Below are 25,492 nucleotides of genomic sequence, written 5' to 3' on the forward strand. Positions count from 1 at the left end.
GTTAGAAGAGTCTCTCCTGCTTTTGTTGGCCGGGTCTAAAGATTTAAAGGGCCTGATGGGATGCCTGGCTTCTGGGGAATACATAATTTTTGTTTAGAAACTGGGTTTTTTGGAACCTCTGAATGCTCAGAAATCAGAGCCTTGACTCAGAAGTCAGAAACCTGGGGTGGGGGTGGAAGATTGAACTCTCCTGCCCCGTCCATGTGTTGCAGTCCTGGGGCAAGTTTTCTGGGGAGATCAGCATGATACACCTAAAAGTTAGGAAGTGCTGATCCCTGGTGTCTTCTCAGGCTTGTGCTGAGTTTCCTAAGGATGCACAAAAAAGACCACAGTGTTGTTTTTCTTGCCTAGGTGCAGACCTTTTCCTCCGAGAGACTGTCTCGTGGTAAAATAGCTGAAGAAATTAGAATTTAGGGCCCTTTCTATGGTGACAGAGTTGTTATGAACTGGCTTCTCTGACACATCCACCAGTAAAAATAAAATACATGTAGCTATTGCTTTGAAGCTCCTTTCGGAGCATCCGCAGAGGTGGGGCTGGGGTGCGGGCATCCGCAGAGGTAGGGACAACCCTGCAGGGTGCCCCTGCATCTTTTAGGGTAGCAATGGTGTGCTGACCCCTCCACCCTTAGCTGGGCTCGCAGGTGCAGCCTGTGCCCGTCCCCGTGCCATGCTTTTGGGTATCTCCGCTCATCATCGTTGCGCTTGGTGTGTGTAGAACAGGGTGCTGTAACAGGAAGGCTGAGCTGCTGCTTTTGGGGTAAACAGAGTGATGGTGGTACCCTGGGTTTATGGATAAGGTGTCTGTCTGGGTGTTCCCCAGGTGGGAAACACATACACCACTGCAGTTTATTCTGGTCTGTTGCTTCAATAAGCTGCTCTCAGATTGCTGCGAGCGCTGGATGAACAAAAACTTACTGTATAGATAACCAGTCGCAAGAGTAACAAGTCCCCGCTCAGGCTGGTAAATTGGAGTTGCAATTTATTACTCATTTCAGCCCTCATGGCTCAGGTCAGCGCTTGATCTCAAGTGGGAGCTGCTTATGGATTTAACTACAGGTTCATGTCTGCTGCCCGAAGGACTGGCTGTCACGTATGCTCTCTGCCTTTCATGGCCCTGGATTTGCTGCTGTGTGGATGTGCTGAGCTGCTAGGAAAACGTTCCCCCAGTCCCCCCCTCTCACAGCACCTGCAGAAATATGGAGAGCTTTGGAGACAGGTCACGGAGATGTCCTATCCGCTTTGGAGTGGGGGACTTTGGCTGTGTGTGAGCCGCCGGGGGGGTTACGTTTCGCCTATGTGTCGAATGTAACCTATACGATTTATCTTTGGCTCCAGGGTGGAATGTTTTAAAACACCATATGTATGAATTTCCTTGCAAAACAGGACTTTGCTGAGGTTTTGTGGGGTTGGTTTGGAAAGAGCTTTGTACTTAATAGTCTGGAAACCACAGGAGGATGCAGCCATGCTAAGGAGCTCCTTGTTACTCTCTTATTCTGCTGCCTCGTCATGAGGAGTCACATGCTGTACTGAATGTGAAGCCGGGGAAATTTGAGAGGCAGAGTGGGATGCGAGCACGTTTGCAAGCCTGTCTGCTCCTAGCGCTCTCACAGTGCCTGTTTCGCAGCTCCCTGGGTGTTTGAGAGGTTTGAGGGGCTCTGCTTTGCCCTCCAAAATCCCGATGCCTCTTCAGTGACTCTGGGTCAAGCTTTCCACGCAGCTCTGCCAAAACACCTTAAATCCCGGCGCTGGTTGCTCACTGCTGCGTGGCGCCTGGGTTGCCGTGGCTTTTCCTTACCCTCAGCATCCTGCTCAGCACCAGCGCAGCTCGTCTCAGCTGGGGCTGCTTCTGCTCTGGGCCTGGCTGCAGACATCACCGTGGCTTATCCCCTCGCGTGAGATGAGCAAATACACTTTGGAAAATGAAAAGAAAAAACACCAGGTTAATTCTGGTTCTGATTCGGCGCTCGCCAAGTGGACGGCTGGGGCTGTGTGAACTAGGAAATTGGTGGCAGCACTCCTGAGGTGAAGTGCCCGGTATAAAAGCCAAGTGTTAACAAAATATTAGTCTCCTGGGTGTCTCAGTGTGGATTAGGGGCACTGAGGTGCAAGCTGGGACAGGGGCTGCATCCCCGAGCCTGCTTTGGGGGACAAGGTAATATGCTAAAGCACTGGACTTGACGCTGCCTTTCTTCTTTGGCAGGAACCATGAAGCGTCGCGCTGCTGCCGGCAGCTTTCTGCTTCCCCTCTTGCTCCTGGAGCTGGTGTCTCTGGGTAAGTCACCTGTCTGTCCAGTGCCGTGCTCTTCTCTCCCCACCCTTATCCCTGCTCGGGTCTCGTGTTTGCGAGGTACAAGGGTAATATTTGCTGTGTTGGTGATCTCCTGGTGAATACCTAAAAGCAGAGCAGCATGGCGGCGGCGGTGGTGGGGAAGGCATGGGTAAGCAGACCGCCCGTGTCCATCGCATGCGGTCCTGGGGACCGGCATGTTGTGCCCCCGCGCAGCTGCTTTTCCTGCAGTCGGTAAAAGGGCACACGTGGCATCAGATGGCCTTCCTGGGAGGAACTGGAAAGAGGCTTGGAGGAGGAGGAGAACGTGCTGGTGAACCCAGCAGTGGTAGATGCTCCTGGTGTTTCTCAGTGGGAAGGCTTTGGCAACCTCCAGGCGTGGGTTCACGAAGTCAAAGCTGGTGGTGGACCTGGCAATATATGTAGTGTTAGGTCATTTTATGTAAATAAAACCTAATGAAAATTAGAGGGAGCGGACACAAGGCAAAGATGCAAACCAGAAGCTTGTTAGCTGTTCAACAGGGGAGGTATTACTGGCAGTGCTCTCCCTGTGCTTTCAGCAGCAAAATTATTACCTGATCTGTACTTTAATGTATACTGTGTGGGAAATAACTCCTCTCCAAGCTGCAAAACCTCTTTTCTAATTCCAGCTGGAGGGAAGGGCAGGGCTTTGGGTAGGCAAAGACTCCACGGTCTGCTTTCCTCCCACCACTGGGCTCTGCTCCACCAGCACGATGCTCTTGGTCTTCCCTGGCGTGTGGGGTCCAGCCTGGCTGCCGGGTGGGAGCTCGTGGGACAACTGCCTTCTGGTGCAGCAAATGTGCCTCTTGGGCCGGGCTTTGGCATATCCTGGGATGCGTAAGAACCACAAGTGTAGAGCAAAGCCCCGTGAAAATTGGGATTGTTGCATGAATGGGCTAAAGCCCGCGGGTGCTGGGGGGGGCGACGGAGGCCGGGGGGGGTTTGTGTCTGTGTGGTGCTTGCTGATAAACAAGAGCGAACGTGCGTCCATTTGATAGCACTGTGCCCTTTGGAATAAAGGCGCTTTTTTTTCCATTCCTCCTATTAAAGCTTCAAGATGGCTTGCCCAGATTGGCAGCCTGATTAAGCAGTCAGTGGATGACATTAGCTGTGACTGACAAGCGCAGTCGATCTCCCTCTGGTGTCTTACTGGATCAAGTATAGCCTCACCAGTTAACTGCCCTGTCACCCCTCTGGAAGGGGGGGAAAAAAAATAATTAAAAAACATAACTCAGCAAGTCCTTTGCCCTAGTCTGAGCCTCCTACAGTTTGCCCCATGGAGAGATTACTTGCCCCAAGTGGTCCAGTACATCCCATTGGAGGTGGGATGATGGGTTTTTCTTGCCTGGCTGGGGACTTGCTCCTTCAACCCTCCCTGTGCAGTCAGTTGCAGCACCCATAGCGGGTATGTGCACGGCCCTGCTCCAGGTACCTGGCTGGACATAGCGGATAGGCAACAGCAAGCTGCAGAGCTTTGGAGAGGCAGCACAGGGAAATGGGGATTTGGAGCTGACACACTGCTGATCTGCAAGCCTCCTCTCTCCTAAACCCTGCCCAGCCCAGGGCTTGGTTGTCATCTCCCCCAGGAGTGCCTGCCCTTGATAACCAGGCTCTGGCACAACGCTTCTGTCTGGGATTGGGGGAAGCGTGTGGATGCACTACCAAATGACCTGGAGACTGTTGGTGATGGAGCTCCTCTCCTGGAAGACTTGCAAAACTTCTGGCAAAGCAATTTGGTAGGGCAGATGCAGAAGTGCAGCACGAGTGGGCCTGGTGTGTTTGGAAGAGGATGGCTTAGCTCTGGCGTGGCAGTGAAGTCTGCACAGTCCTACCCAGCTACTGCCGCACCAGGGATGGGAGGAGACCTTCGTTGTCTCCAGGATGGGAGGGACTGAGGGATGCCAGCTAGAACAGCCCCATGATTGCCATGCTCTTGCACTAGCGATGGCCAAGGACATGAGTATTGACTCTCAAGGGCAAATAAGCATCAGGTTTTACAGGAATAATGTGGAGCAGGTGCGGAAGACATACAGAGAAGAAAATCTCCCAGCGTATCAAAACAATGTTGACTGTGATCCCTTGGACCCTGTTAGTAGGACTTGAAGGAGGAATAAAGGGTTACAAGTGTGTGGTGGAAGTGATGGTTTTCTGCCATGCACCCTGCTGGGGGACCATGGGTAAGAGCTGTGTTGAGTTGATACCGGGATGGTAATTCCCAGGGTATAGCTGGGTGATAGCAACAGTCTTGCAGAAGGAAAATCCAGCTGGTGATCCATTAGATGAAGCCACAGATGACGGCTGATTCACAGCGATGCCTTTGGGAAAGCGTGAACTCACTTTTAGGGTATGGGGTGCCTGGCTGTGATTACCAAATTAATTTCTGTGAAAGGACCAGCATGCCCAAAGCCAACAAAACATTGACAGTCCTGGATTAAATGTGAAAGGAAACCTTCTGGCCACCTTAGACTAGGTGGCAGGGCGTGTGTGTGGGAAACTTCTGTTGCACAGACTGCCTAGGCACCTTTTGACAGCATCCAGGTTGGAGGGTAAGAGCTTACGGCCATATCTGAATTGGGGAGAGGGTTCCTGTAGGTGTCCCAAGGATTCAGCCCTCGGCAGCGCTCTGGGCTGCAGGGGAGCAGGAAAGAGCTGTGGTTGGGATGCAAGTGTTGAGGCTGGCCAGGAGGACAGGGCTGATGGGGCTGTGGCTGAAGGCACAGCATCCCTTTTTCTTATTTTTCGGGCGATGGTTTCCTTTCGTCATAGTGTGCATCTTTTGACCTCCATTTTTGTAGCATTCAGATGCTCTCTCCATCCTCTCCCATTACACACTGCCCTTCTGAACACTGACAGTCCGGCAGTGAGATGACAGCCTGGTCTTTATCCTGGGATTTGCAGCCCAAAGCAGAGCCCTGCCTCTGGAGCCGCCTCCTGCTTTCCCCAGCTCTCACGTGCCAGTCGCCCTCCCCTCTTAACACACAGATCCTGTGTGCTTGCAGACTGGTGGTTTGAATGCCTCCCAGCACCTGAAGCAGCTGGATTTGGAAGATGCAACTTATTTTTAGTATACTGGTGATATTAATAAATATATGTTGAAATAGAGGGGCTTGCAGAAGCAAGTCCCCTGCGGGAAGGGCTGCTTGGTGTGTGTTAGCCTCACCTGCCCCCTTCAAAGCCTGGCATGGCAGCCAGCTACGAGTGTGCTTTGAAACCTCTGGAGATGCCATTAGCTCTCAATAACGCATTTTGTCGGGGTGGTTCTAACTTTCTTTCGAGGTACTCCAGAGGCTGAGATTTAAACGTGCCTTTGCAAGAGCACTGCCTCTAGTGCTTTCCCGCTTCTCAAGCGGGGGAAAAAGGGCAGGGCTGAAAACCCCTGTCTTGTTACAGAGGGAGCTCCAGAGGAACCCAGGCTCCATCCCCCCATCCTGTGCCCATGTTGCCCCCTTCTCCCCCTAAGTGGGTTTCCCATGGGTGCTAAGCAGGCTTGTGCATGAGCACAGCTGGGACCTGCACCTGAAGGGTCTCAGGAAAATCTCCCTCAGTTGGGAGCTTGGGTAGGTGAAGAGGATGCTGAAACATCATCTTCTGGTTCATTCTTAAGGTGGGATGCTGAAGTGTAGGGCATGAGGGTGGTGGCAAAGCATAGTATGGTCAGGAGGGAAATCTGGACACCTAATCTCATCTGGGGTTTGTTATGGCTTTGCCTGAAGCAACATCTTTGCTGTTGCAGCATGGCTGGGGTAATGATGGAGGTGATGCTCTGTAATGGCTGTGTTGAAAGGAGCCTGGCTGCATCTGGTGTGGTGGGGCTTTGCAAGGGGGTATCACGCTGCTGCTTTGCTGGCAGTTTTCTATACTTGCACCATCTTGGTTTTTGCCTTAGCTCAAACCAAAGGCAGTTATGAGGTGTCACAGCTGGGAAGCGATGCCCTATCACTTCCAGCAAGTCTCCTTGAGAAGGGGCTGTGCTTTGGACCCCAGTCCTGCCTCTTCCTCTCCTGGGACTGGTTCCTAGGACTCCCCATCGATGGGTGTGAACTATTTTGGCCACACCACTTCCTCAAGCTCAGCCCTGGTTTTGATGGCTGGTAGCTGAACTCCATTTCTTAAAGCCTGCAGGCTTGGCTGGCTCCGGCTGCATATCGAGGGAAACCCATCCCTCAAGTGCAGCCTGGTCAACACTAAACTTTCTTGGAAAATCATTCTATTTCTCTCCTGATACCTCTCTTCCTGCGTCCCTTGAATGTTAAATCTTTCCTGGTTGACTTTTCCCCTGGTTCAGGCTGCAGTCGTCGTTCTCCTACGTGCTCTGAACTTGACTCTGTCACCTAATGAGGCTGCAGCGTGGGGTGCTGTGGTCTGGGGGCAGGCTCGCAAGCTTCCAGCTCTAAAACAAGTGAGCAGAAAGAAGTGAGCCTGGTTATTAAAGGTGAAAGGAGGCAATTAGAGGGAAAAGCGATCAGGTGATGGGAGCAGGGAGGTACACCAGGTTTTGCTGGGATGGCTGACAAGGTGAAAGGCTCTCAACCGTGGGAACAAAGTGATATTAATCATGCGTTAAAAAAATAATTGATATTCCTTGTCCCTGAGCTGTTGGCTTGCCCCTTCCCCTCTGCTTCCACCCTGCAAAAGAAAATACTAAAAAAAAAAAAACAAAGGCCAATGGAGGGAAGCGGGTCTCCAAGCAGCTTCTAAGGGGGACCTCGCGATGCTTTCTGTCCCCCTGTTAGCCCTCATCTTGGGGGTACCCCTCTCCATCACGATGCCAAGTAGCAAGCGTGCATCTCTCTGTGCCCTGAGCCTCTGCTAGCCGTGCTGGTCCATGTGCGACGTGCCAGGGAAATAACGCCTTGCTTTTGTCCTCTTCCCAGGTCGGGGCAATCGGCTGCCGTACTTCATAAACTACTTCTTTGACACCTATCTGCTGATTAATGAGGATACGCCTGTGGGTAAGTGGGGCATGCCTGCGGGTTGGGGGTCCAATGCTGCCAACCCGCTGATGGAAAAGGATTAAAGAAATGCTTTTCTTTTTGCTGACAGATGTAGCTTATTTTTCTTTATTTAGGTAAGGATTGGGTTTTAGTAAATGCAGAAATCGACCTGGTCATTCTCAGCCTCTTTCCAGACTCTCAGTCCATTAAACTTGTGCTTTTCAATCAGGGCTCGTGACTGGCTTTTAATGTGGGAGGAATCGATTGGGAGCGGAGGGCAGCTGGGATGGAGGCTATGGAGGCCCCTTCTCATATCTACCGCCACATTCAACCATGCAACCCAAGCAGCAGCCTCCTTAAAAAAGTGCTCTTGCCCACACCTAAGTGGTCACCGGAGCTGTCAAGGGTTGGAGGGCTCTGGAGAGGTCTCCTCTAGTCACTGCTCAGCTCAACCAGGGCTTCTAGCTGAGGCTTCTGTCTCTTCTTGGGAGTCCCCTTGGTTGCATCTTTTGCAGCCCACGGTATCTCGCCTGTGGGGTTTGGGGTGGTGTCTGAGCAAGGAGGCAGGATGTGGAGTCTTGGTGGCGAGTTTTGGATAGACGGTGTGGAAGCTCCTGGGTAGTCGGTGAGCTCTGCAGAGACGCGTCCTCAGGAGAAGGCTTGCTGGAGCCGTAGACCTCTGCCTGGGGGGTTTTGTCTTGCGGTGATGCTCAGGTTTATTTGCAATGGAAAATAATACTGAAAACTGCTGCTTGGGTGCCTTTACTCACAGCACTGCAGAAGGCAAGCTGTGAAGAACATAAGGAAAGGAAGGACCTGACTTCACTGTAATATTTTTTCAAATTCCTTCCACTCCCCCCCACCCCGGCCCCCCGATGACTTGTGTCCGTGTCGTTTTTCACAGCCGCCTTCAGCAAGCCCACCCCTTACAGATCATTTTACACCCGGCTGCTTTGCTTTGCTTGTCTGTATGCTCCCTGCCCCTTGGTTGCTGGTGTCCCTGCAAATACACTTTGTGCTGAATGTGCCCTGGCAGTCCCAGGGAAGGAAGCAGCTGTGCAATAGCAGGAGTGAGAGCTGGTTGGGAACCGCTTAATGGAAATGCTTCCTCGCAGAGTACGCAGTTCTTGAAGTACTTGAGCTTGAAATACCTTATGGGAATTGGACTGAACTTCTATTTTGGCAGAAAATGGGGGAAGATTTCTGACAGTCTGCTTTTCCAGTGAGATATTGTACAAGTAAAATTGTGCTTGGAATTACATTGGGGTTGAATTTTATTTTTTTTAAACTTTGTGTTGCACTGTACAGAAATCAAATTCACTCTTAAGAATATTGGCACCCTGGGATTTTGTTTTCAGACGCACTAGAGGGAAATGTCAGCCTGGAAAGTGTTGACAAACAGCGTTGGTGTTTTCTGCTGTCAGTAGATATTTTTGGAATTCAGCTTATTAACTTTAGAAAAAAAATAAAAAGATGTAATCTGGAAACACCTTTCTTATATCCTGACTGGGGTGTAAGTAGCAGAACTGTATGTGGTGCCTCTTACCTAGAAAAAAAACACGGCTTCTTTTTGGGGGTCTGTTAGAAGTGCCCATCGTCGTGGCATTGCGTGGACGGCCCCGTGCAGACCCCTCCTCGCCTCCCTACGGCATCCCTGGGGACAGCCTTACCTAGCCCCAAACTGAGCGGTCCCTGCTTGCTGCCTGCCATGCCGAAAGGCATCTTAAGCAACAATTAAGAGATCATTCCCCCTCTAATCACTTACAAGAGTAAATTAGTCTTGTCAGGAGCTATTAAGACTGAGAGCTCAGAATTCATTAGGTGAGATCGGGCCGAGGGAGCTGCTGGTGATGCTGCCGGTCCAGGCTGATTAATTTCTCCCAAAACATCATCAATGCCCATCTGTTTCATTTAGGTCCAGGGAGAGCAATTTTCAGGTGGACTGACCCTCTAGTCGGTTATTTCACCCAGAAGTAATGGAACACACGCACGCACGCGTGGAGGGGGAGCCTGGGGAATAAGAGATGTGAGCTTGAGGTGAAAGCGATTGAAGGGGCCAGGGAATAAACTTGCAGGAGAAGGGGGGGGGAGATGCCTGGAGAGGAGGAGGAAGGATGATGGCTCTTTGGGCCATGGTGGCACAGGTGAGATGGGACACCGGGAGAGCCCATGTCAGCTGCTGGTAGCTGGATGATGGTGTGTGTTACTCTGAAAGCAGAAGTGCTGGCTGGTTAACGGCCCTTAGAAGAAGAGTTTGCAGGAGAGGGACCGTCTGTCTTTATCGTGCTGCTCACTGCCTTAAGCAAAATCATTCCAAGGGCCATTTCATTTTATTCCAAACCTTTTAGAGGACTGTGGCTAAGGGAAAGTGGTGTGGATATTGATGCTGGGTGAGTTGCTGGAGTTCTCTGGGAAGGCGTGATGCTCACCAGCATGCTGGAGAAGCGGCTTTGCTGCAGGTGGGGTTACCTGTAGCCCTGGATTTGTCAGCAAGTGGGGATGGACAGGCTTGGTGCTCTTGGTTTCTCTTTGTTGGGGTACCCCCTGCTGCAAAAGGAGTGTAATCTTAGCATAATGTAATGACTGGAGTCTAATTGCCCAGCAAATGGATTTGCTGTATGCCAGACAGGAATGGGAAAATAAAGATGATCCATCATGTCAGGTCTGCAACTAGCCTTATAACCACCTAGCTTGGATTCACCCGAGTTTCTCTGAAAGCTTTCATGCCTCAACGCCTTGCAAAATGCATGACAAAAGAGGCCATTCACACAAGCGTAATTCCACTTCATCCTAGCGATAACATTTTAGTATCACTGGAATAATGTTGTCTTTTTTTAAAATAGGGGGAAACGCTTTAATTGTTGCAGCCGAGCTGATGGCACGCACTTGGCTTTGCTCCCAGGCCATGGTGTGTCAGGGGCAAGGTTGCCCGGGTAGTCTGGGGGTAACATGTCCCTTCTCCCCATCAGAGCTTGGTCCTGCTCAGAACTGGGAGAGGGGACTAAATTTGGAGGACTGATCTCCCTTGTAAAGCCCACTGAGGTTGAGCGGTGCATGACGGGGGGGACACCCTCCAGGATTTCGTTACAAGGCTTGACAACCCCCTGGGCAATGCGGGTGTGAGTAGATGCCAGTGAAGGGCGCAGAGGTGGGAAAGGCACCCATGAAGGCTGGCAGGTGGGGAGGCTGGTCTGCTCCAGGGCTTCTGCTAAGGCTGCCTGCTATTTGATTCCCTTAGCTATTTCTGGGCAGGAGATTGTGCAGCTGAGGCTCTCGGCTGTCCACCCTGCAGGGATGCTCTCCTGTGAGTACCGCTGGGGTGCCTCCAGTGCCTGGCGGGATGCTCGGCCCCAGGTCCCCCAAAGTCGGCTGCCTCAGCATCTCCTCCTGCTTGTTAACCCATGACAGTGTGGGGCCAAGGAGAAGCGCTAACTCGGCGAGCCTGATGGTCAGGGCTGCTAGCAAGTGACACCCCGAGCGGTGCTGGCTCAGCAAGCAGAGCCTGGCTGGGAGCAGGGTTTTTGGGCAAAGGCCTGCGTGCTCCCTGACTCGGTAGCTTGGTGCCACCATGATGTGGAGTGATGGGTGGCTGGGGTTTGATGAGGACAGTGCTTGCGAGGGGGTGGAGATGGGCACAGGAAAGGAGACAGAGGGGGGCTTGAAAGCATAAGAGTGTGTGTATGTAAGGTACAGGGCTGTGCTTTGTGCTCAAAGCCCCCTTGCTCCTTCCCTTCAGCTGTATGCCTCCCCCAGGAGGCGTGGGCTGTGCTCTCCATCCCCTAGGTTTGCCATACTCAGAAAGATGGATGATTGACAGGGAGTTTTATGTACTTCTGCCCCCCTTTGCTATGAGCAACTTTTGCTGAGCTGGTAAATGCACCGTAAATACATCATGTTTTGGGAACAGGGTGGGTATGCCTTTGTGAGCTTACAAAAAGCCCCGCTCGTCTGCGGTCTTGCAGATGGTGACTTCCAAACACTGGTGCAGGAATTTCAGCTAAATACAGTAGAAGAGAGGGTGATTGCTGGAGACACCCAAATCTCTTGGTGGCATTGCCGGAGTCATGAATTCCGCCGGGGAGCATGCATGTGGAAGCAGCCTTGCTCCGGGTACCCGGCTGTCTGTTGGCTGTGCTGTTGGACGTTTGAGGATCCCAGTCTGGCTCGTGGCTCTCAGTAGGAGAGCTTTGTGGCCTGACAAGTTTATGATGGTGTGGTTTGACTTTCTGCAGTGGGGAACTCTGATTACTCTTTCCCAGGGCAAGCTGGAGCCCTTCTAGGGTGGGCTATGTTGAGCAGACCACCTCCTCTGCTCACAGGAGAAGGCAACAGGAATTTGAGAGGAAAGCTTATTTTATTTTTTTTCTTTTTCTCCCAGGGAAACCCACAACAGCTAAGGGGCTCAGAAGCATATGGATGTTTCTCTACCAAGTTCTGAGGGGCAGAGCTGAACTTTGGTCTTTGAGACCTACTTCACCAAAATGGGCCATAGTGGACCTTTTCCATGGAGTGGGGTTCTTGCTGTGTACCCCAAGTTGTTGCAGCCTGAGAGGGGCCAGAGATAGCAGAACACCGCTACAGAGTAGGTGTACTTTGTAGGCTGGTGGTGATTAAAGTAATTAGGTTGGTGTGTTATCACCACTTGCCTTCCAGGGCCTTCTGGGGTGGAGAGTTACTTCGCAAGAGGACTGGAAGAGGAACTCAGTGTTTAGCAGGCAGCGGCAGGGTGCGCACTGGTAACTCCGCACGTGGGCCTGAGGCAGCCTGTCCCTCTGATATTTGTGGATGGCTTGACTTGATTATCCATCCTAGGCGAAGACCAGGCCAGAGGGCTTTTCTCCAGGCAGGGAAGGCTGCCATCCTCCCTGCACTGCATCTGTAATTTCTAAGGCAATCATCTCTTCTGCCGCTGCAGTGCTCTGGTCCAGCCAGATGCTTTGGCACCCGGGTAAGGTCCCCAGGGGTGCTGGGCCATTCAAGCTGCTGCTGAAGATACGGTTATCTGTGTGTGATTGCGCACGGGCTGTCTCTGCTAAATCCTGCCTGCTTGTTTGATCCCACGGCTGTAGGCATCTGCGGTGGCAGGGCTCCTCCATGATGGCACTCGCCTAATGCATCACTGGAAGGAAAAAGAGTGCTGGCTCTCTGGTCTCTGCATACTTCTGGACTGATTAAATTGTTTCAGAGCTGTCTGGGCCAGATATCCATGCATGAGGCTTGTGGGCCATCTGTTGGGGACAGCTTTGGAGGGGGGACCCGTGGGCGTTTGAGCACAGAACTCTCTTCCCATTGTCTCCTGGCATCCCTCCTTGCATCCACTTGCAGGGGCATGCAGCTCCTGCTGCACGGGGGCTGCCCTAGCGTACCTGCTCTCGTATCCCCCTTGCTCAAAATTAAGTATTAAAGCTAAAAAGAGAAAATTAAGTTAATCTCTACTCACCACGGGGTTAAAAGTCAGGGCTGCAAGACCAGAAAGCATTGTGGGCATACTGTTAATGAGGTGCTGACTGGGTACTAAGGAAGTGTGACCAGAGGATGGCTTTAAAGTTTGGGGTTAAGTCCCTGAAAGGAGCAAGGCAGCACCGGGTGCACTGGGAGCCCTGGGCAGCGCAAGGCCCTTTGTGAGTGACACAAGGTAGGCTGGCTTCTTGCAAAACTTGGCAAGCTGGAGGATGCTTTTGGAAAATGTGGTGGCTCTGGTAGTAGAGTGGATGGAGAGCTTGGGAAAGCCTACTTGTTTGTAAGAGATGTGTGTTAAAGCAGTGGCCGTGCCCTCTTCAAGCCAATGCTGCCAGGCTCTTCCTTCCTGTGACTGCATACGTGGCTGAATTTGTGGGGAAGGGCCTCTGTGCCTTAAAGATACCACCTGCCTTCCCTTTAGAGGTGCTCCATCCAAGGTTATTGTGCAGTGATTAAGCCTCCATCCAGCTTCACCCGTTCCAGCCGTGTGCTACTGCTCTCCCTGCAGCCAGGGCTGTGCTGAGCTGGTCATGCCTGCCAAGTTAGCAGGAAAACTATCCCTGTGTTTTTGTGTCCATGTGTTAGTTTGCTGAAACAGCTCCAAAAGTGCTCCAAAGAAAAGCTAATACCTTTTCAGAAAGGCAAGGTGGGAACGTGCAGGTGGAAGTAAGATGGGTGCAACAGCCCCAGGACCTTTCCCCATCCCAGTTACACCACTACTACATGTTTCGGGTACAGCTAGCATCTGTTTGTTTAAGGATTTTTATTTTTTCTTCTAGTCTGTAAAGCTAGTTTTTCAGCTAGACCAAAATTTAGGCCTAGCTGATGGTAGAGCTGCAACATCAGGTGGATATATCAAGTCATAGGAGTCAAGATGGTGCAGGAGGGCAGGGGCAGGCTATCCCTTCGCTGTGGTGTTGCCTCAGATCAGCTTCAGCTGACGGTGAAGCTATGCTGCTGTAACCAGCAGGGATTAAATGTGGGCTCGGGTCCAGCCTGGGATGTTTCCCATAGGCTTTCCAGCTGGTGCTGCTCTGAGCTGGCCCCCCTGAGGTTATCCATCCCATTCAGAAAAGGATGAGAGGGGAACAACTCATCTTCCCAGGGCCAGAATTAGTTTGCTACCTTTAGTGTAGGGTCTGGGGAAACGTTGCTTTTTCTGCTTTTAAAACCAACCCCTCAACTGACCTGAGTATGGTGCTACCAGCAACCAGCAAAAAGGCTGCGTGTCCCTGGCAGGCACGCGAAGCCCAGCTATTTTACGTGGCCGTTGCTCCGCGTGGCGTCGGGGTTTGGGGCTGGTGTTACAGCAGGTACTTGCAGCCTGTTTTCCGTACAGAGGCTGGAACCCACGCGCCCCTTCAGCTGACAGTGCGAGGATGTACGTGTCCGTCACCCCAGCGGGGTGCTTGCGTGTGTGCAGCGAGCAGAATTGATTTGGCCTTTTAGAAAGGATAATTCCAGAGGAAGATGCTAGTCTCTGACTGCAAGAGATCTCGAGATATTTTTAAATAGGAAATCTGCATTGCAAGTTTTATTATAAGCATCACTGAGAGCGGGTGTGAGTATTCTCCTTTAGAAAGGATGGCTATAGGAACATCACCTCCATTTTCAGTATTAATTGAAAGCAATATTATCATCCAATGGTTATTCGCTGTTTAAAACTGGATTTGCAGGCTTCTTGAGTGCCCTGCAAAGGACAGCCTTGTTTAAGTGTGGTAACGACCCTAACGAACAACAGTATTCGAGGCGTATTTTAAGAAGGGGATTTCAGTTCTCGTAACGCGAGTCCTTCTGTCACTTGTCGTTAGAAGGCCCGTTGATGAAATTACCTGTTGAGCTGTACAAAGTACAGCATCATTAATGAAAACTTAAGGCTAGAAAATTAGTTATTCCCAACATCAGGAAACTTAAAGGAAAAAAAAAAAAAATGCTCCCCCCCACCCTTAACTCTGTGTCATTAAATTAATCACTTCATCAATCACTTAAATTTTCATATCTGCTTTGCTAATAGGCAATAAGGTTAATGCTTACGTTTAAGAAGGGAAAGAAAGAGAGAGGGAAGAAAGTGTATTTGCAATATGGGCTAATTAGCATGTCAGGGTAACCTTGCTTTTGGTAACCGCCTCATCAAACCATGTGAAGGTTTGATCTGGCCACCTTCCACCTTCGGGTGTGTGAGCCCCCGCACGTGGGCCAAGTCCTTCCCAAAGAAACAAAGATGTGTGTTTGTGGTAACGAGGCCTGGGGTGGTTTTTATGTCTGAGATTACTTTAGTAGCATTAATTATCTGTACAGCACTGTCTGTGGGAGCTTCGTTTGTGGGCTGGCTTCTTGCTGGCTCTTGGGCTGTGCTCAGCAGAGCACTCTGTTACTCTGGAGTGTCCAGGCGTGGATGTCCATACCACCCCAGCTCAGTTAAATCAGGCCTTTGTGGCTGGTTAGAGGCATTAGCAGGGGTGAAGAACCTGATGTAGAGCAGGGGTAACAATGTGAATCAAGTTTGGTAAAGCAAAAAAACACAGGGCAGGGGGAAAAGCGTGTGTGTATGTGTATATATTCAAATTAGGAGCAATACATATATATATCTTTGTGGAGGAATAAATGTTCTAAGGGAATGTGTTATGGGCCAAGAGTATTTCCTTATACTGCAGGGAAATACTTGCATATGCGTACACTCATAATTTTTATTTTTGGTGGGGAAGGCGAGCTGTGTTTTCACTTTGAGTCTATCAATGGGACTTCTTAGAAAAAAAAAGCAGCGGTTGCAAACAGTGATAAACATGCTTGTGCGTTTTGCCTGATCAGGAGCTTGATATATTTGGGTTGTGTAAGCTTAAAAAAGAAGAAGAAGAAGTACACCCCATTGCCCCCTACTTCTATGTTTGCGCACAACGTTTTCATGCGAGATCTCTGCAATCTGGGCCTGCTTCACCACAATTTGGCTAATTTTATTGACTGAGGAGCAAAGCGAGAACACGTGAGAGGAGGCCGGGAGATTCCCTTGCGTTACACAACGCGCAGGCAAGGTTCATGCTGCGATGGAGCGTTACGCGTTACGCTTGGCATCTCGGTGTGCTTTGCCATCTAGCCTGGGGCCGCGGTGAAGTGGCAGGTGCGTCGAGTGAAGGGTGCTGGGAATAGATGGTTTTGAGATGGGCTGGCATCCAGCCGCTTGCACGGTTCGAAGTTTGTCAATGAAATGCTGCAGAGGCACGCATCCAGCTCCGAAGGCAGCTGCCTGAGGTGGGGAAACAGTTTGAGGCGCTTTCCTTTTTGCTGCTGCAAAAGGTATCCCACGATAGCCTCAATGACTCTTTTGACGCAATTTTCAGACTTCTAGCCTTGTGAAAAATTAATCTTTTAATTAAAACTTTCTATAATTGGTCACCATGGAAGTATAACTTTGCCTTTAAAATAAAAAATCAAGCTATTCCATCCCCACACCGGTTTGCAGTTGTTGCTTCCTGGTGTTCAGTTTTGTAAAAGAAATCATAAAAAAAAAAAAAACCCCAAACAAAATCAACAAAAAGGTAAAAAAGGTTTCTTCACCTGCCTCAAAATCATCTGAGCAATTAAAACATGAGAATGTACTTAGCTAGTCCTCATTACGGAAAACCACCGCATTCCTATATGAAAATAAGCAGGTAGAAGAGAACCCTTCTGGAAGCGTACGTGCCGTGGCGCCAAGACTGTGGAAAACAACTCTGACGGTTGGGAAATGCCTAGGCAGAACACTGCCGTTATCCTGGCGAGCATCCCCTGTTGGGGGCTTGTTGGGGACCACGGGACGCGCGGGGTGGCCACCTTGGTGTTGTCGCATGAGTCCATCCTCTGCTCATCTCCTGGCTTTTAAACCGATTGATCGCTGCCTTGTGCTAATGCACCTTTCTGGCTTTGAATGGCTTCGTGTGCTTGATTGGCAGGGGGAGTTAATAAATTGGTTCCTCCTGTCAAACTGCTCCCGTGCATTGATGGCTTTTGAATTAACTGTAACTACTTGGGGCGGGTGGGGGGGGAGCTGGAGACAGCGTTGTTGGACAACTCAGTGAAAGCATCTGTTCAATTCGCAGTGGTGGTCAGAAGAGTGAATAAGCTCTGTGTGCTCCCTCTCTTGAAGATTTATTAATATTGCTCTTTACACGAGGGGGAAAGATTTCAAACACTTGACACTTAATGGTTAGTAACTCAATTTTATTCCATTCATCTGCATGGGTTTGTCAAATGCCTGCTCTGTTGAGGCTCCGGTACTGTAGCGCGTAGGCTTTCTGCATGTGCCCAATTAGGAGGGTGATTTGGTACCTGAATACGGAGGAACCTCTCTTTTTTTTCTTTCTAATTGATTACGAGGTTTGAAGCAAGAGGTATTATGGAACGTAGCTTCATTTCAAGCAGTTAATTTGAAAACAGGAGGGCAAAAAGACTTGAAGAAAGTCCGAGGGAGACTAACAATTCAGGGTGTGGGGAGAAGAGAGGAGCATTCTCACAGGCAGAGATTAATGGTTGTTACTAACGATTTTGGGAAATAGAGGGGAAGAAATAGATGTGGCAGAAGACTATAAAATAAGTAACAGCACTGCGGAAAACCTTGACTCTTGAAACGCACCTTTTGCCATATGACAGCCGCATCAGATTAAACACATCCTACCAGGTAAAACAATATTTCTGTACAAAATGGTGTAAAACTTGGCGCAGTGGGAGGGTAAGGCAGGTAAGTGAAAGGGACCACGCAGAAAGCACCATCCTTCCACCATCCCCAAAGCAGCTTTCCATTATGCTGCTAGGAAAAGGTGGAAAAAAAAAAAAAAAATCTACCTGGCTTCTGCAAGTTGTTCTTTGCCTTGGGAAAACCGTTGTGGTCCCTGGGACGCTGCCTGCAGCCCCATCGGGTACAGAGGTGGGAGTGGCAGGTTGCAGAAAGCACATCAGCCACAAGCTGTTACCCACGTACTTCGGTGGGGTTGGGGAAATAGTCATAAATTAGGGCTCTGTGTGGAGAGGGCAAGGGGAAAAAAGAAAATTCCCAAGCCGGTATCATCATGCTGCAGCAGGATGCTCTCACAAAAATCGTAAAAATTGGCAGGAACCATCATGTTTATGCAACTCTGACAGCAAGGGACAGAGGAGGGTGAGCCCCGCTGGTGCTGGGACGCTTTGCGGCCGTTTTCGGGTAGATGGCAGGTAGAAAAGGCGTCTCCTAGGAGCCGGGGGGAGGCTGTTGCCTCCCCAGATTTTAAACAAGCAGCTTGTTTCTGAGGGTATTTTTTTTTTTTTTCTTTCACTTCACACACTGCTTGTTTCCTATTTTGAGGAAGAAGAGACAACATATTCTGGTCCTGTTGCAGAGCAAGCTTGCAAGGTGTGGAGAGGGAGCATTTTAAATAAAATTTATTGATTTACCTTTTTTTTGTTTCTTTAAGAAAAATCTGGATTCTTTCAATTTCACTCAAAAACATGCCATCAGCTTGGGAATTGTCGGGCTGAGTAGGTCATTAGCTGGCTAATTTCATGTCTCCGTTTCCAGTCTTGCCCTTTGCACCAAGGGCTACAATAAAGCAGCACCTCTGTTTTTCAGGGACCCCACTGTGCCTCGCTTTGGGATCCTGCTGCGTGGGGGGACGGGGGAAGTGGGCTCTGGCTCCAGCCTCGCTTCTGCTATGTCTTACCCCACCCTGTCACGGGAGGGAGGGAAACAGCCCAGCCCGTAGCACAAAGCACAGAGCCTCATATGGGACACGTGTAGCAGAGTCTTGAATGCAATTAATAGAGCTTGAGAATAATTTGCTGCTTTCATGATAGCCCTTGGCTATTTTTTTAACCTTGTCATTTATGGCTAAATCTAAAATAGTGGCGGCTTATCCAGGACTGAAAAAGCATGGCAGTAGCACACGTGTGGTGTTAAATATTACAGAAACCTGGCCTATGATGCCAGGCTGGACAGGTGTATGGGAGCCATATGTTTTGAGGGCTACATGGACATGGGGAAGGCTGCTTTGGCCTGCAGAATAAATAGCAATTAGTGTCTGAATGCTCTTGCTGGACTTTCTCCACAAAATGGTACAAAAGTCCCTGGACTCAAGGGGAACTGGGGCATTTTTTGTAAGATGTTTCCTTACATACCACGTCAGATGCCACTCTCGGACTTTGCATCCTTTTGGCAGTACCGGGGCGGTGCATGGGCTGGCGTGGCCAGAGATGTCTTTGGTAATTCTTTGCAATTCCTGTCTGTGGGCAAAACCTCTGCAGCAGCTTTGCCCTCCTACCTTGCCAGGTTACCAATTGAATTTCCAGTATGCAATGAGAGACTGAAGGCTGCCATTAAGTCCGGAGCATAAATCACTGCCTCTCCATTGTCCTCACTGATTTCAGACCAATGACTCTGTCCTAGGATGATCAGGAGAGGATTTTCTCCAAAATTTCCCCTCTTCTAGAGGTCCTTCTATAAAGGCTAGATTTTGATGGTTGTGGCTTTGCGTTCAGCAGCAAATACCCAGCTTTTCTGGCCTCAGCTTCCTAAACAGCAGCAGCGGTCTGGGGGGAAAAAAAGGCTCAGGGTCTCTCTGCTGCTCGCAAAGAGCTCATTATTTCATATCAAAAGCTGGAAGTGATGCACTTGGTGGGCATCCTGCTGTAAAATCCACTGGAATCTGTTGGGGATGCTGCTTTCCAATATTCTGACGGTTCCCTTCCCAAAATATAAGCTCACCCAGGCACCAGCGATACTGCAACTAGTTTGGTTCTGATTTGCCTGTTGTGTAGCCTGCGTCCTTCGTGCTGTGCCATGGCATCATGCAGGAGGGCGGAGGGACGGTCTGAGGCCTTGGGCTGCCTAGGCAGCACCCCATTTCCCTGGGACATTGGCCCTGGAAATGGAGGACTGCCCCCCCCCCCCCCCCCCAAAACCCAACAACAAACCACCCCGAAACTTCTGATCGGCATGCAGCCTCTTTTTAGCAAGAAACAACATCGGCATTTGGGTGCCCTGGCTGGAGGGTGCCGGTGGGGTTGTGGGGGGTGGTGACAAGGGGGTTGGCCACTTCACCAGTTGGAGTCTCATCCCTGCTATCTGTTAAACCCACTGCGTTGTAAAAGTGGAAGTGGCCCCAGGTGGTTGGATAATGGCATCTTTAATTGTGCTCTGAATGAGATTAACTTCTTATCTGACAGTTTGACATCTTTATTATTATTAATGTGTGAATAATACAGTTTAGGGTTGTTTGTTTTTTTTTTAAATACATAGCTTTGCTAGCAAATGTTTTCCTTTTGTTTAGTGGTGTTTGTTACTTTGCTGATCAGCCACCTTCAGATTCCCAGGCTCCAAGGGCAGGGAACCCTGAGGTCAAGGGATGCTGCTCTTATTTCTTTCCTTTTTAAATGGTAATTGCCATTGCATTGCAGCTATTCTCATTTATTTACTATTTTGAACTGTGAGTAGAGGTGATGGCAAGCAAGCCCTCGGGTGAGTCCGGAGTTACTTGGGCCATTGGGGAGCGTAATGGGATGGAACATGGAGGGATAGGGACCATCTCTCTCAACGGCCGGTCGGGAGGAGCAATATCAATGGGCAGGGAGGAATGGCTGGCGCTGTTCCAGAGAGAGATGATTATGGCCCTAAAAACTGGGTATAGGTTTGCACCATTTACCATTGCATGGCCAAAAGGAGAAAGTTAAACCCCCGTTGCCTTACAGTGGAAAGAACGCTGGTCGTGGGAAACAGCTGCTGCTGGGGAGGGGGCTTGGGATGGTGCCAGGGATGGGCGCAGGCGCCAGTGGGGCTGCGGGTGCTCTGGCAGGGGCTGGGGCCGTCTCCCTGAGCGGCAGGGAAGGGAGCTGCGGAGGGTGGGAGGCGGCTGCAATCTGTCGACTCCACGAAATGTGGTTTCTGTGATGTAACTTGCTATTAAACGGGATAACAAGGTCAATAATGCCTTTGCCTGGGAGAGCTTCAGCCAACACTTCTATCAAAACCAATATTAATTTTCACTAATTAGGAGCTGCAGCTAATGAGTGTCACAGCTAATTTACCTCATCCATAACGAGGGAGAGGAGGGGGTCAGGTGCCTGGGATCAGAGCCTGCAAATCTGCCTCCTCTCTGCTCTCCCTTTCCCTCTTGGCCAAGCGTGCATTTGTCAGCTGGGTGGCTTGCCGTCTCTGGGGATGGGGACATGTGCGTGGTCCCCCCCGCCTTCCTCGGGGAGGGGGGATGCTTTCGGGAGGCAGGGAGGGAGCCGTACAGGGAGAGGTACTGTGCAGCAGGTATTGTCTGGTCCAATCTGAAACAAATGAGCTGGTGAGTGACTGATCAGGTGAGGCGGAGAGAGCTCGGCACCACGGCACTGCCCAGCTGGCAGTGCCGGGCAGAGCAGGCTGATGCCAAGGGGAAGGCAGGCAGGTGACCCGCTCGCTGCTTGGGAGAGTGCAAAAGGGGGTCTGGAGCTCAGCTCAAAGCAGTGAGGGAGAAAAAAGAGCTTGGAAGGATTTGCAAGGGAAATTCTGGGAAAGAAAAAGATGACTGTTGTCTTGAAAGGGAAGTTGTAGCAAAGAGTGTTTGCTTTTGAAACTGTTGAATTAATTTCAAAAGCCTTTACTGTACCTTTTATCCCTGTTCTCTTCCATACCCTTTATCCAAACAGCTGCTGTATGCCAGGGTGCACAAGCCAGCCTGGAAAACACCCTGAGCACAAAGGGATGAAGCAGTTTGTCTGTCACCATTCATAGTCTTCCGACTCCCTAAAGCGAGTCCTTTTTTCTGATAGAGTATTGCCGCGGGTCTTTGATTTTGTGACAAGCTGGGCAAGCGTTGCAAAGGACAGGCATGTTTGTGGGGACTGAATTTTTTGCTGTGTAGCATTTGTCCTGTGCAGGTTGGCTTCCAGCAAAGGTTGCAGACAGGACTGCCCCACAGATGTTGCCAACAGTACTAATAGAAAGTGAATTTCTGATTTGGGGTTATCCCTGTTTGTCCTGTAAACTCGATCTGATGGCTCAGGTAAGGGAAGACAGGGTACAATGTGCACTATATCCTCCTAAAATGGCTCAGGTTTTATAGTCTGCACTGTCTAAACAAGCTGGAGACTAAGAATTGTTCACAGAGATTATTGTTTTAGGTAAGAATACACTTGAGAAAGCTGTGGTGGTCTTTCAGACAGCTCACTGTTAGGGAGGGCCAAAACTGACTGAATAAATGATACGTTGGTTTTATGCACATCGCCCTGACTGTAAACCTCGGCAGCCTTCCTTGCCTCAATTCTGCTGGCAAAGGGATGAGCAAATGTGCATCATCAGCCTGTCCTGACGCGTTCTTGAAGGACAGAAGAGCCGTTGCCTTGTCTGAGGCAGCTTTACTAGCAGACATCCTCCTCTTTGGGGTTCCTGAGCCCTTGAGAAAAGGGTTTGGCTATTAGGCATGCCCTGAGAAACTCACAGCGGAAAGTGATGTGTGCAGAAAAGAGCCTGTCTTGGAAACCATCTCACCGAGAGCATCTTTTTGGGGCATCCTAGGAGCTTCAGGTGGGAGCTACTTAGGATCCCGGCTTTCACCTGTATGTGCCGTGGGCTTTGCCTCTAGCAGCCCAGCAAGTTGGTTTTGCTGCCGCTCCGTATCCAGCTCCCCAGCTAATCCTGGCTTGGGCCGGTTGGTTTCATTTGTTTGAGCTGTTGGGCTCTGAAATTGCCACCAAGCCCATGGTAGCTCCTGGTACGTGTTTTGCTTCTACCTGCTCTAAGGCTCGCTACGCCTGCAGATGGTTGGGCTTCTTGACTTGTTCCTCCCCAGCTCCTCCTGTGTCTGTCATCAGCTTTGGTGGGGAGAAGAGTGTAGCAGCAGAAAGGCTGTGAACGGATTTCGTATTAATGTCCTCACCATGCCCACAGTAATAGGGTCAGTGCTCCCCAAATGCTTTGGTTTCCAACAGGGATCGGGCAACTTCTGGGCAAGCAAGTCCCAAACACCTCTATAACTTAAACCACAAACTGTAAGCCCTTAGGCTTTCCTGCGGCCTTCTTTACTTTCTTCATGAAGACTTCATTCGACACTACAGTCGAATGCCTGTGTTCAAAACAAGTTAAAAAGGAGCAAGGAAGAAAAAGAGACTGAGAGCAGGAGGTAGTTCATTCCTCAGTGGTGCCGTTCTGGTGATGGGGCCTGAGCTTTATGGCCAGCTACTCATACAAAATCAGTTGGCAAATAGGTCCTCTATGCGCTTTTACAGCTTTTGATGCATATGTGCAACCTACACAGAGGCACATGCAGTCCGGTATTTCCTGTGGCTGGAGCAAATCCAGTGGTTGACAGGATCCGAGCTCTTCTTGGGAATTTGGCAACAGAAACTTTTGAAGGGCAGAGAAAACTCCACCTTAGAATTTTCATAGCTAAATTTGCTGACCTCTGCAGGTCAGCTCTAATCTGAGGAGCAGTAGTTAGTAACATAGTCCTCTGCTGTGTCAACCCCAGGATGCTTTTTTTTCCCCCTTGAAACCTCCCGTCATCACCAGCCCAGCCATCTGGTAGCAACAGTGACAAAACAGCATGTACTGTAGATAATGAACGTGGGTAGTTGCTCCACTGATTGCCCCTGCTTTAAGCAAACAGACAGTGCTCGCTGGTATGTTGCCAGCACTAGAGGAATGTCTGGGAAATCTTTAGGGGGAAATCCCATAGCAGAGAGATTATGCAGTGTGACTGTGCTGTCTTTGGATGACAAATACGTGGGATTTTGTTAATGTGCTGGATGAAGTTGTATTTTCAAGGTCTACCCCGATTTCTATGGCACCTGTTGGCTGTTGGAGTTGCAGTACCAATCATGCTACAAAAATAATAGCATGGCGCTGACAGTGAAATATAAGCAAACAGCAGCATCCATGAACTCCTTGATGGTATTTGTGCATAGGAAGATGTAGCCTCATGCATCAAATGTCTTGTGGCAATGGATTCCCAATCCTTGCAAAGGAAGGGTTGAAGGGAGCGTACGTTGTTTGCAAACCTTTCATCTTAGCTGAACACGAGCGGGTGAGACTTGCTGTGCTGGGTCAGATGGCAGACTCTCTGTTTCTCTGTATGTATATGTTTACCCAACCCACCGAGGATGTGGAGTTTAGGATGGGAGGGGCTCTCAAACCAGGGTGTCGGAGGCTCCAGCCAGGGCTCTGCTGGCAAAACGTGCCTTCCCACTGAGCAGATGGGATCTGTGGGACTGCTCGCAGGCTGAGCACGTTTGCTGGTGACTATCCCCCTCCTCTGCTCCCCTGCGTGCCCTTTGTTGGGGGCCCAGGTGGCTGAGAAAGTTTCTTTGCACTTATTGCCCAGGAAAAGCGACCTTCAGGCAGAGTAGTTCTTGGGCAAAAAGATTCCCCAAGCGTGACAGATTTGACTATAAATCTCCAGTATTAATGCCCAGGTTCCCAAGGTCTGTCATCCCGCCTGCCAGCAAGGCACGTGAGTTGCTCAAAAACAACGTACCGACTCATCAGTCATTTCGGAGGCATGTCAGAAAGCGGTTGCTGCAAGCAGGGAAGTTGAAGGAAGCCTGTGAGCATGCTTGTGTGGGGGTACACGGGAGGACGTCCTCAGCTGGGAGCATGCACAGGCATCCCACAGCGGTTCCCGAGCCCCATAGCTGCCCAGGGTGGGGGTTTCATCAACCACATTATCCTCTACCCTTTTCAGTACTCGGTGTCTCCTTTATACCCCAAATTGCCCCGCGCTCTTTGGGAGCAGGCTGCAGGTAATGCTTGAAGCCAGCTTTTTCCTTTGGGCTGCAGCTGTGCACGCCCAAACCGGGCTTGCCTTTGCAAGGGTTGCTGCAGGTTCCACGCCGTGTTAGGGGCGAACAGTGCCAGCAGCCAGCCAGCTGCTACCCGCTGCAGGAGGACAACTCTGTTGCAACCAGTGACATTATTTTGTTTGGCTTTGTGCGACTGTCTTCATGAATAATTCTGAAAGAGGAGAATAATGTTGGGTTGGTTGGTTTTGGTTTGGTTTTTTTTTCTTATGGAAAGAGTCAGGCTGGTTTTAAAATAGACTCAGTGTGAGTATCTCTTATTGGTACAGGTATTAAGGTAGTTATGAATTTCCTGCACTTTGGGTCCTAGGAAAATCCTTCCCTTATTCCTTTCTTATTCACTCTTGGTTAACAAGGCTTATTAGCACTCTTTAATAATGACAGTTATAATCTCATCCCAAATTTGAGGAAGTTGTGGGAGCTACCTAGGCCAAGGTGCTCTCTGCATCCTCCCAAGAACAAGGGCTAGAATAAAGGAAAATCAAAAGAGAGGGAGAATAAGAACAGCTGTCCTTTAATGGCAAGGAGGAAAAGAGTGTGTCTTGCTGATGGTAGGCAAATGCTCACCGCCCCTAATGAAGTGCTGTATGTGCACTATATGTGCGTGTATTTTTGTTTGAGTTTTTTAGCTGTGTCTCATGCTGTGGAGCTTGACAGCACCTGCCAAATACTGGGGCAATATCCCCAGGGCTGCAGGATTGCTCATCCTTTCAGGTCAATGCATTAAGACTTGAGGAGCCCTTGTAGGGCCAAATAGCTGGTCATGGCCTCACAGCCTGTAAATCATCGTTTCAGACGGAGAGAGCAGGGTAGATTTTCTTCATCCTAGAAGTGGTAAAATAGCACAGGAAAGGTTCAGCTCTTTCAAATGGGTTTTCCTAGTTAAAACCCTTAGCACTGAGCTGCTCTGTACATGCTTACATTGTACCCTGGGGAAGAAGGCATACGGAGTATAGACCCTGCTCTTCCTCATGGCAATGGTGCTCTAAGCAGGTCTTGATTCCAGACC

The 25,492-nt window shown here is 50.0% G+C and overlaps 1 protein-coding gene across 1 annotated transcript in view; it reads left to right on the plus strand.

Moving 5' to 3' along the window:
• The first annotated feature begins 2,203 nt into the window (after positions 1-2,203).
• The window catches only part of CDH23 (cadherin related 23), a 204,658-nt gene continuing 181,369 nt past the window's right edge, over positions 2,204-25,492 (plus strand). The window contains exons 1-2 of the mRNA XM_075109417.1: positions 2,204-2,272; positions 7,183-7,260. Coding sequence (XP_074965518.1) covers positions 2,206-2,272; positions 7,183-7,260 — 145 coding nt within the window. The 5' untranslated portion in view covers positions 2,204-2,205. The remainder of the gene's footprint in view (positions 2,273-7,182; positions 7,261-25,492) is intronic.

This window comes from Phalacrocorax aristotelis, chromosome 14 (assembly GCF_949628215.1).
Source record: "Phalacrocorax aristotelis chromosome 14, bGulAri2.1, whole genome shotgun sequence".
Lineage (NCBI taxonomy): Eukaryota > Metazoa > Chordata > Aves > Suliformes > Phalacrocoracidae > Phalacrocorax > Phalacrocorax aristotelis.